At 37.3% G+C, this 12,567-nt stretch overlaps 1 protein-coding gene across 24 annotated transcripts in view; it reads right to left on the bottom strand.

Annotated features, from left to right (window-relative positions):
* Positions 1–12,567, bottom strand: part of LOC138333957 (uncharacterized) — a 138,630-nt gene that overhangs the window by 117,030 nt on the left and 9,033 nt on the right. Inside the window, exon 1 of one of the 24 annotated variants that reach the window (XM_069282677.1) lies at positions 4,328–4,918. The exons of the other annotated variants lie outside the window; for them this stretch is intronic. Within the exon in view, the coding sequence (XP_069138778.1) occupies positions 4,328–4,438 (111 nt within the window). The 5' untranslated portion in view covers positions 4,439–4,918. Of the gene's footprint in view, positions 1–4,327; positions 4,919–12,567 lie in introns of those variants that run through there. 24 annotated transcript variants of the gene reach the window in all.

Here is a 12,567-nt window from a genome sequence, read left to right as displayed (position 1 = left end):
TTGGACAAACCAGGAAAAATAACTTATTTTCATGCTTTCAAAAATCATATTAAAACATATAAATTTGAAAAACTAGTCATATAAGACCATGGTATAATGTTTAAACTTTATATTTATGCACAAATACACTAAAAAATAGTTAGCTAAGGGAAACTAAGCCTATAACTCGATGGTCGTTCTGCTGTCAGCAAAGAGAATGAAGGAAATTTGCTTGTTCGTCTTGTGTTGAAACGACAAACGTTCATGATAATGTTAAAAGTAAAGCAGAGGAAACACAATACTATCGCCAGAACAAAAAGTACAGCATCACATGACTGGTTCCTTCACACCTCTTTTAATAAGAAAATAACATTTCCACTGTACTATCATTATCAGAAAATACATCCACTGTAACACATATATGTACTGGGGAATTACAAGATCGCGTAAGTAAATACGTTATACAAATGTACCAAATTCATTCATTTCACTTCTGCATATCATAGTTCAAAAACTATTGGAATTTAATTTAAAAAAAAAGTTTTATATTTAAATGATAACCAAGAACTTAAACTCTGTTTTAAATTCATTTTCTATTACGGATGCCGTATTAACAGTTTTGACTACTATTCTATAGTTACTGACTGATTTTGTCGTTTTACCGGACACATCAACTTCGCTAGCCAATTAGGGTATTTAGCCGATTCTCATTTGTAGGAAGAGAATCAGACTAAATACCCTTGGCTAGCGGACACATGTGTAAACAGGATTGTCAATATGAAGCAAACAAACCGAAATAATCAATTGAATGAGGTAAATATACATTAAATCATTGATACTATTACGCTATACTCCATACACCACAATAAGAATTTTAACTATACTCCGTACACCTCGCGAGCTATACTCCGTACACTGATGTCTCCTTATAAAACGAATATCTACAAATCATGGAAAAAACCCAGGTTACCAACATTTTGTATTAATGAATATATATGTATATCCTTTAATGTAAGAAAAGTGATTTGGTTTAAAACCATATAATAATTTCAAAATAAACGAAAATATGTGAGTAACCTAAATTTTTAGCAGGTACACACCATATATCTTCACAGATTATTCAATAAAGACGCATTAAAATTCCACAAGTTTTACATTTAATTTAATTCGAATGTTTTCTGAAACGACCAGACCAGGATACAGTCTGCATACTTGTGCTGTATAATTAAAAACAATGACTGAAACATCCCCTGTCATGCTGTATTTTTGAGCTGTCGCTTCGAGCCCGGTGTACCGATGGTAGACGGTGACGACGGACGACTAAAGGCGATTAGAATAGGTCACCATGAGACTTCGTCTCAGGTGACCTAAAAAGCTAATGCCTCTACAATACTTTGAACCTGACTTATATTGTTGAACTTGTGATTTTTTTTATAAGGATTATACTAAATTTTGAAAAGGGAATTTAATCAAGAACACTGGAAAACTTTGCTTGGAAAGGGACCTATTGTTCACCTATAGGGCTTTAATCTATAGGCAAGAGCTTATTAACTATTTTGTGGAAAAAAAACTTATACGTAGACATGATCTTATTTATGAACACACTTAGGCTTATTGTGAATTGCGGCTTATTTGCAGATATGGGCTTATCAGTGAGGAAAGACTTGTACATATTGGTGCTTGATAATTGCGAACTGGAGCCAATCAAGTTGCTAAGAATGTTTCTGGCCATTTGGTTACAATCCATGAGAACTACAAGAAGCGATTTATGAGGATTTACCTCTATTTCCCCTATTGGGCCCGCCCCTCCTGTGCCCCGGGGGGTCAGAGCCAAAATTTTATATAAGTTCTGTTCCCCTATTCCCCTACAGAAAGTTTCTGGCCAAATTTGGTTACATCCATGCAGAACTCTAGGAACAAGTAGCGATTTATAGGATTTACTCTATTTCCCCTATTGGGCCCGCCCCTCCTGTCCCCAGGGGGCGTCAGAGCGCAAAAAATTTAAACGCAAGTGTCTCTGTGTCCCCTTCCACCCTAGGTATGGTCCTGGACCATGATTTGGTTACAATCCGTATGCAGAACTCTAGAACGAGAAGTAGCTAATTTATTAGGATATTATCTGCTAAACTAACCCTATTGGGCCACCGCCCCTCCTGTCCCCGGGGGGTCAGAGCCAAAATTTATACAAGTTCTATTCCCCTTCCCCCAAGGATGTTTCTGGCCAAATTTGGTTACAATCTATGCAGAACTCTAGGATGACAAGTAGCGATTTATAGGATTTACCGCTCATATTTCCCCTATTTGGGCCCTGCCCTACTGTCCCCCGGGGGGTCAGAGCCAAAATTTATACAAGTTCTGTTCCCCTTCCCCCAAGGATGTTTCTGGCCAAAAATTTGGTTACAATCCATGCAGAACTCTAGGACAAGTAGCGATTTATAGGATTTACCTAAATTTCCCCCTTATTGGGCCCCGCCCCTCCTGTCCCTGTGGGGGTCAGAGCCAAAATTTATACAAGTTCTGTTCCCATTCCCCCAAGGATGTTTCTGGCCAAATTTGGTTACAATCCAATGCAGAACCCTACTAGGGTACAAGTAGTGAGTTATTTATAGGATTTACCTCGTATTTCCCCTATTGGGCTCCGCCCCTTGCCTGTCCCCGGGGGTTCAGAGCCAAAATTTATACAAGTTCTATTTCTATTCCCCTTCCCCCAAGGATGTTTCTGGCCAAATTTGGTTTCAATCCATGCTGAACTCTAGGACAAGTAGCGATTTATAGGATTTACCTCAAATTTCCCCTATTGGGCCCCTGCCCCTCCTGTCCCTGCGGGGGGTCAGAGCCAAAATTTATACAAGTTCTGTATTCCCTTCCCCCAATGATGTTTCTGGCCAAATTTGGTTACAATCCATGCAGAACTCTAGGACAAGTAGCGATGTTATAGGATTTATCTAAATTTTCCCTTATTGGGCCCCGCCCCTCCTGTCCCCGAGGGGTCAGAGGCAAAATTAATACAATGTTCTGTTCCCCGTTTCCCCCATTTTTATTTTACCTCAATTTCCCCAATATGTCCCGCGCCCCTCCTTTGTCCCTTGGTGGGGTCAGAGCCAAAATTTTATATTTCAAATTTCCCCTATTGGGCCCGCCCCTGTCCCCGGGGGGCGTCAGAGCATAAAATAACAAGTCCTGTTCCCCTCCGGGTGTGGGGATGCCCCCAAGTAACTCACCGATGCCCTTCGGACCCAGGTGAGCTAAAAATTATAGATTTTGTACTCCTAAAGGTAACCATTTTACATGTTCAGTAAACTGCTGACCTGAAGTAATTATAGAGGTAATTAAAATGTATTCAGTATTCAAGCATAATTTGGAGTAAATCCATTGTCAAATAAACATTGTGCTTGTCAGGAAATGGTGCCAGTTTCCTAGTGTAATTGATTCGTCGCATCGGGTATTTACCATTAAACAAACAGACTTAACCAATGTATTGTAACACTGTAGCAATTTAATTACGAAACTCTCCTTATAATGAAATAGTTAAATCACCATGTTTGCATAAACTTTAAGGCAAATAAATCCCTTATCAAAATTCAAATAAAAATAATCATGTTTCTTGCAAGAGTAAATAATCAAATTACAAAACAAGTTTTGTAGTAAATTTAAAGCAATACATCAGATGTAAATAATGTAGTTATTGTTGTTCTTAGAGTTTATATTATTGATTTGTAAGTTCATGAGTTCATCAGTACTCTAACGAGGTGAGTATGTAGGACACTTCTCATACAACATAATGTACTCCAAAACAACATTGTAAATGTGCTTTAAGTTTGGCACAATTAAATTCCAGCACAAAATTGATTATGACTTAAAAAGTGATATAGAGACTTTGTACAGGAACAGGAAATTCATGTAACACAATCTAATTTTTGTACATAAATTTCTCCTATGAAAATTATCTCAAGCAAATTTTAGTTCATGAAAATTATGAACTAAATGAAAAACTGAAGTAAATTAAAAAGGATTACTGCTAAAGTATGCACATTTACAATTTATAATTTTTATTTCCAGCAGGTTTACAAATACAATAATATTATTTGAAAGAAATATTGATCTTCTAATTATACTAAGGTACATCATATGAAATATTGCATCAAGGAGTACAAATGTTAAATAGACTGTACACTCTGAACAAACAGAATTAAAATCATAAGTGTAATATATGAACAATATTTTGAGTCCGAGTCATAAAAAAGAAAACAATATTTGATTTAATATCTACCTGATGTAAGAAATCTATACCTGAACTTGTGTAATACATCCTACCAGATGTATATTACCAGTAACCTAGCTATCTTACCTTGGAATGTTCACATGGACTCGAAGGATCATTATTCAGAAATCCACGTAAAAAACAATATGCACAATCTTTCCACAGTGTATAACTCCCACCGTTCACTTTCACTTCCATAAATACAAAGTTATCTCCTTCACATCCATAAATTCGAAATTAAACTTGAAGTGTATTTTGTGGCATAACCTCACTCGAAACGAAATCCAGTTCGAGGTGACTTATCGTAAAATAAAATCTTTGACGAAATTCCTTGTATCGACTAGTGCTCAAGAGCTGTAAAAGGTTTATGGCATAAGCCTATTAATATTGGGTAAATGCCAGTATAGGTAGAACAAAGCTGACCTCTAACACTTCAACACATGACCTCTACAGTATTGTATGCACACTGATACACCTCATTTGCATATTTCATTCAATTTCGTTGTATAGAATTAATTATCGGTGAAGACATCAACAAAAGTCACATGACAGGTTACATTTAAAATGCTTCCATCATAACGTTTCTGCCCTATCATGGAACGCTATTACAGAAGCCCAGTTGTCGACAGCGTCTCCATGTTATCTCAGATTACAAGTGTGCTTGCATTATGTCAACGTTTACATAGAAATAAGAACCACTGCTATACTTATCAATTTCTAAACATGCTCATTGCTTTCAATTTTATCTACGGTAAATACACGCACACATTTTCTATATGAACCAGTCCCACCCCATATTCTGGTCCCGATAATCTAACCAGCTTTTATAAATACCCAAGCTATAATACATAACTGATTACATTTTCATCGTGTGTACAAAAGCATTATCATCATACATTTAAATCATTCTGCTCCCCTTTCTATGTCTGCAAAAATTTGCAATACATCAATTTTTCTTTCACTTATACAGTACATAATTGATTGAGTTGACAAATTTAATTAAATGAAGCATATAGTTATATCGGAAATTCAATTTAAACTTGAAATCGTTTTTCTTTTATTCATGAATTAAAATGTCTTGATCATTTTGACGGTCCGCAGTTATTAGGATTTTTATAGGACATTATTAACTGAAAAGTTTCGCACCTCAATAAATTAAATGACCACTGATGTCTTGCTCATTTATCATCAAGACCATTTCGAGATTTTTCCTCAATAATTTAAGGGCATCATGCAATGGAATTGAAATTACTCACCAATAAACTAGAACATTTTATGTACATGAAAAGAAGTTTTAGAACTAGGTTTCAAAGGTCAATCACTTTGGATTTCTATAGAAAAACCAATATACCATTGTATTTGTGAATGTTTGACAGTCCTGTATAATCAAAGTATTGAACATGCAACCACATGTTCGACAGCTTATCAATTATAAATTTTAATTTTTTTCTAATATTCAAGAAATCCCCCCTACATTTATTCTAATTGTTGACGTCTATCCACATAAACATTAATATTTTTTTTTTTTTTTTTTTTTTAAATCTTATTTAGGATGAAAAAAGCATGCATTTATAAATATACTTGTTTTGATTAATAACTTAATAATTATTGATTATCTAGCGGAATAAATTAATTTTAAAATTTAGAAGCTGGCAACACCATTTTAGGAAAATAGCTGTTGAAGCAAACAGAATCAATCTTCCTTAATAAATTGTATGTCAGTATTTATATTGTACATGCATGCTACTTTAAAATTACCAAGGAGATCAATGCCATTTTCATATAATTCTCAATGCCTTGCATTCTTGGATGGTGATTTTTGGATTACATGTACATGCTTCCTTGATATATGGGTGTTTATTTTTCATGTTCCACATAGGTTTTAAACTTTTAAACAACCAAGATGTAGAGAGTATGGTGGCTTATATAGGCCATGTTGCACTGTCACATTGGCGACCCTATCATGTGAGAGTGCGACGATCCAACAATGCTCCATGTAACAGTGCAACAATTTGAACTGTCTTTTAAACGGCTAAGATGTTCGACTCCAGCTCTAGTAATGTAGAATATCAGAAAACCTCTTGACCACTCATCAGCTACAGCAACACACTTCAGGAAACTCTTTCAAAACTCTGTTTTTTGCCATTCCAATGACTTGTAAATATATTTATAATTTTTCGTCAACAAAGCCATTGTCAAACACAAAATAGAATGTTGTGCCAGTTTTAAATCAACTGTACTTCCTCAAGGTCAATGAGTACAGTATACCAAACCCTATTGATTCATAACAGTTTTAAGGGGGTAAAAATCAATTTAATCTTATAATTAGAAACCTGTTAATGAAAATATGTACACAGACCTATATCTACTTCTCGACCAAGGTTAGAATCAATATGTAACAAGTACGTTAAGGATAAATGTTGGAAAATACACAAAGGAAATCTGGAGTGCTAACCGACACAATTAACATAAAGATCAAATTTAATTTCAGAGTCCAGTAAAGGTTGAACAGCAAAGAAATTTTTTTTGAAAAGTCAAATTTGATATGAAGTGAACAAACTAAAATATTAATTGAATTAAAACTGCACTTATTAGATAAAGAAAATGTCTGAATGTAGTTTAAAATCAATTAAAATTTTGATCAAAATAAGAACTATCTAATAAATCGAATTCTTGTGGAAGCTTTGATTTTTAGTACATTGCATATGTTTCCTTAGGTATTCCATAAATCTTAAGATTTTTCAAAGTTTCAAAATTTGTTAAAAGTATGTACAACAAGCTTTGAATAACTAGAGTAAAATAGGAGAACTTTGTGTCCCAATTCAACAGAGTAAAACAATTTTTGAGACATTAGTGTAATTTAAACATATACTGGAAAAAACAGCATGGAATGGACTTATACATTTAAATATGATAAACTTCTTACCAGCTAAGCTTTTTTTTTATTACACTGTCCTTCATTAAACTCAATCAGGACATATTCATAAATTATGGAAATATACAGAGTCATATATACACAAAGCAGACTTCCTCTCAAATACACTTACGGGTTTTAATATCTACAAACACCGCTAAAACTATCCCGCAGTGTCTTGCTCTACATTTTGGTTTCCATTACTGAGGTGGCAATAAAAAACACTTTAGAACCACTGAATACAGGTTCATTGTTTCTTTTCTGAAGGAATTTTAATATTAACCTCTAAATCCCCTATTGGGCCCCACCCCACCCACCCCCAGGGGGTCAGAGCCAAAATTTTTACAAGTTCTGTTCCCCTTCCCCCAAGGATGTTTATGGCCAAATTTGGTCACAATCCAAGCAAAACTCTAGGACAAGAAGTGATTTATAGGATTTACCTCTATTTCCCCTATTGGGCCCCACCTGTCCTGCCCTCGGTGGGCCAGAGTCAAAATTTATACAAGTTCTGTTCCCCTTCCCCCAAGGATGTTTGTGGCCAAATTTGGTTACAATCCATGCCGAACTCTATGACTAGTAGCGATTTAAAGGATTTACCTCTATTTCCCCTATTGGGCCCCGCCCCTCCTGCCCCTGGGGGGTCAGAGCCAAAATTTATACAAGTTCTGTTCCCCCTCCCCCAAGGATGTTTGTGGTCAAATTTGGTTACAATCCATGCAGAACTCTAGGACAAGTAGCGATTTATAGGATTTACCTCTATTTCCCCTATTGGGCCCCGCCCCTCCTGCCCCGGGGGGGGGGACAGAGCCAAAATTTATACAAGTTCTGTTCCCCTTCCCCAAAGGATATCTGTGGCCAAATTTGTTTACATTCCATTCAGAACTCTATGACAAGTAGCGATTTAAAGGATTTACCTCTATTTCCCCTATTGGGCCCCGCCCCTCCTGCCCCTGGGGGATCAGAGCCAAAATTTATACAAGTTCTGTTCCCCTTCCCCCAAGGATGTTTGTGGCCAAATTTGGTTACAATCCATGCAGAACTCTAGGACAAGTAGCGATTTATAGGATTTACCTCTATTTCCCCTATTGGGCCCCGCCCCTCCTGCCCCGGGGGGCACAGAGCCAAAATTTATACAAGTTCTGTTCCCCTTCCCCAAAGGATGTCTGTGGCCAAATTTGGTTACATTCCATTCATAACTCTATGACAAGTAGCGATTTAAAGGATTTACCTCTATTTCCCCTATTGGGCCCCGCCCCTCCTGCCCCTGGGGGATCAGAGCCAAAATTTATACAAGTTCTGTTCCCCTTCCCCCAAGGATGTTTGTGGCTAATTTTGGTTACAATCCATGCAGAACTCTAGGACAAGTAGCGATTTAAAGGATTTACCTCTATTACCCCTATTGGGCCCCGCCCCTCCTGCCCCTGGGGGACCAGAGCCAAAATTTATACAAGTTCTGTTCCCCTTCCCCAAAGGATGTTTGTGGCCAAATTTGGTTACATTCCATTCAGAACTCTATGACAAGTAGCGATTTAAAGGATTTACCTCTATTTCCCCTATTGGGCCCCGCCCCTCCTGCCCCTGGGGGATCAGAGCCAAAATTTATACAAGTTCTGTTCCCCTTCCCCCAAGGATGTTTGTGGCCAAATTTGGTTACAATTCATGTAGAGCTCTAGGACAAGTAGAGATTTAAAGGATTTACCTCTATTTCCCCTATTGGGCCCCGCCCCTCCTGCCCCCGGGGGGTCAGAGCCAAAATTTATACAAGTTCTGTTCCCCTTCCCCCAAGGATGTTTGTGGCTAATTTTGGTTACAATCCATGCAGAACTCTAGGACAAGTAGCGATTTAAAGGATTTACCTCTATTACCCCTATTGGGCCCCGCCCCTCCTGCCCCTGGGGGACCAGAGCCAAAATTTATACAAGTTCTGTTTCCCCTCCCCCAAGGATGTTTGTGGTCAAATTTGGTTACAATCCATGCAGAACTCTAGGACAAGTAGCGATTTATAGGATTTACCTCTATTTCCCCTATTGGGCCCCGCCCCTCCTGCCCCGGGGGGGACAGAGCCAAAATTTATACAAGTTCTGTTCCCCCTCCCCCAAGGATGTTTGTGGCCAAATTTGGTTACAATCCATGCAGAACTCTATGACTAGTAGCGATTTAAAGGAAATGTTGACGGACGGACGGACGGACGGACGGACGGACGGACGGACGACGGACGCCGCGCCATGACATAAGCTAATAAAAAACACTTTAGAACCACTGAACTTGTAAACTTAAGATTAAGTGTTATGTACTTTTGTCTACCTGAGTAGAATCATCTCCAAGAAAGCTGTTTGTCCAAATATTGACCGGGAACTTACAGGAATGGTCAAGTGATATTGACACAGAGCTTATGGTTTCGGGTCAACAGCTTCAAGTGACCACTGACAGTGGGACCTGCGTCATAGTCGACGTTTAGAAAGGACTAAGACAATCCCTTTAAATTATGTACTATCTACATTTACCTACTAAACACGATCCATTTAGACACTATCGAATCTAGTACCTGCCAAACACTATCCTCCTAAGCCATAAAGAACACTACAGGAATTCTACTACAGGATGTCACACCTCCAAAGTTATTGAGACAGACATTTTGATTTTATGACATTTATACGGGACTGAATTTTATGTGATATGATAATTATCTGTATACTTTGTCAGAATGGTAATGGTACTAGATACATTTGGTCAAAGAGATAGTGTTAGACGGCTTGGATGATAAATTCAGTAATTCTAGTACAGTGTATTAACTCAATCACCTCTGAAAATTCATAATAAACAATCCCTGCCTTTGAACCAGAAGAGTTCAAATTTATCTGCAGGGGTGAAAGAAGTAAGTCATGCAGTGCCAACATGAAATGACAATAGAGCATAGTACTATTCTCTTGGGCACTTTTAGGTGTTACAGAACAAAGTTAAGTCATTCGCCAACTTGTTAATAAGACAGTAGTCAATTCAGACAGTTGCTGATAAAGTCAGAAGTCAATAAATTTACCGGAGTAATACTTAGACCATTTTCGTTTATTCGGAACAACCGGTTCGACCGTTAAAGTCATTATTTCAAGTATAAATCCTGATGGACCTGCAGTTTTTGATACGAGCCTGTGAGGGCTTCGTCAAGGCTCGTCTGAAAACAAAATAAGACCACCAGGTCCATCTTTGATTGCTGGGTGGTAATATTATAAGACTCTTTCATAAGTGAATATGAAGGATAGGGATATTCTACCCGAGGGTCACAAAATGTAGTAAAACCCGAGGGTTTTGCAACATTTTGTGATCTCGAGGGTAGAGTATCCCTATCCTTCATATTCACTTATGAAAGAGTATTTTTCTTTCATACATCGACGTTTTATTGCAATTTTACGACTATAATATCACGCCATTTTGAAATAAATTCAAAGAAATCCACGACTGGAAGTCAATTTTCCATACATGAAGTATAACGTGATATTTTCAACACAAATTCTGTTGCTTGCCTCTTTTATAGTAAAACCAGTCAATTTTGTGAAAAAAATGTTAAAATTTTACCGAGGAAATAGAGATTTTGTTGACGCCGTGACGTCACGAGGCTTTATTGCATGGGTAGCCATGCAATACAGCCTCAGGCGGCATGAGTGTATTGCCCTAGACCAGCCAGTATTACACCCGTAGGTATGAAAGAAATATGTGATATTATCTGAACAAACTACTAGGTCCAACCAGTCAAACCATATAATCGAAAACAGCCTGTGTTTTGCAGACTACAAGTTGCACCTGAGTATAACCTGCAAAGGTCTTTTTAACAATTTATTCAGTTTTTGTAAACATATCAACTCCAATGAAGGGCAATTCAAGTGGTGGCCAGAACTGACTGTGTTTCTTCTGGTATTACCCCAGTATGAAGATAGCAACAATATAATTGTGTGTGATGAACATGCATACACAGCTATTGTCACTTCCTGATTCTAAACCAATCAAGTCTAATTACTAGCTGACTGATTTATTCGCTTTGAATCACTGAACTTTGGTCGATGAAATCAGAGGTCTGCAAATTAAGTCAGTGGCCGACAAAGTTAGTGGTCCAGTTCATCCAGAGTATGGTTTTAAGTAGAAAGGGCCCTAGCCATTTCAGAACTTGCTCAAGTTGTGCAAATCATATTAATAAAGAAGGATGGAGCATCAACACCAAAGATTCCGTGAATTTGTGGGTATTTATTAGTTTACATGTTTCGGATGGCCAGGCCAACCGTCATCAGAACAAATTTACAACAGCATTTTCAGAGCTAAAGTGCAAATTACGGTTCACGAAATGACGTCACATTAATTGTTTCCAAATCACGTGATCTACACAATGGACGGAGCAAAACAAGTGGACTTTAGTTAGAACAACATATAAAAGTAATAAATTACATATAAATCAAAGTGGAAAAATAATCAATAAAAGTTTCGGCACAGTTTGTGATTGAAGGTACAGTTTATCAGGATGAAATATTTCTGGAAGATGGATTTGGTAGCGTTATGTAGGCTTCAGTTCGTGGGTGGACATAATCAAGAAATGGATATCGTTGAGGTGTCCCAAAATGGAGAGTAGTGTCTCGCTGCTGATGGGTCCTAATAAGAATAAATCATCGTTGTATAGGTAGTACCACCGCACGAATACAGATAGGTAATGGCTGAGTGACAATCGTTTATCACAACTAAATATATATACGGCATTGTTCAAAGCATGCAATGTACGGAAGTCAGTACACGGGTGTCTGAAAGACAATGAGTATTGACAATATGTCCACCCACGAACTGAAGCCTACATAACGCTACCAAATCCATCTTCCAGAAATATTTCATCCTGATAAACTGTACCTTCAATCACAAACTGTGCCGAAACTTTTATTGATTATTTTTCCACTTTGATTTATATGTAATTTATTACTTTTATATGTTGTTCTAACTAAAGTCCACTTGTTTTGCTCCGTCCATTGTGTAGATCACGTGATTTGGAAACAATTAATGTGACGTCATTTCGTGAACCGTAATTTGCACTTTAGCTCTGAAAATGCTGTTGTAAATTTGTTCTGATGACGGTTGGCCTAGCCATCCGAAACATGTAAACTAATAAATACCCACAAATTCACGGAATCTTTGGTGTTGATGCTCCATCCTTCTTCATACTTGTATTTCTACACCGTCTATGGATAAAGGTTATTTGTACAGTATACCTTCAGAAAAATTGTTCTAGTCAAGAAATATCTCAATATACAATATTTTTGAAATTTTGCAGAGAATATCACATTAACAATGCACTATCTGGGCAAATCTCGGCCACAGATTTCAGAAACAATTTATAATTGTAGAATGATTATACAGACTTTTTACAAATATTTCAAAATTGAAC

This window comes from Argopecten irradians, chromosome 10, assembly GCF_041381155.1.
Source record: "Argopecten irradians isolate NY chromosome 10, Ai_NY, whole genome shotgun sequence".
In the NCBI taxonomy this organism is placed as follows: Eukaryota; Metazoa; Mollusca; class Bivalvia; order Pectinida; family Pectinidae; genus Argopecten; species Argopecten irradians.
This window is presented reverse-complemented; position numbering and strand designations above follow the sequence as displayed.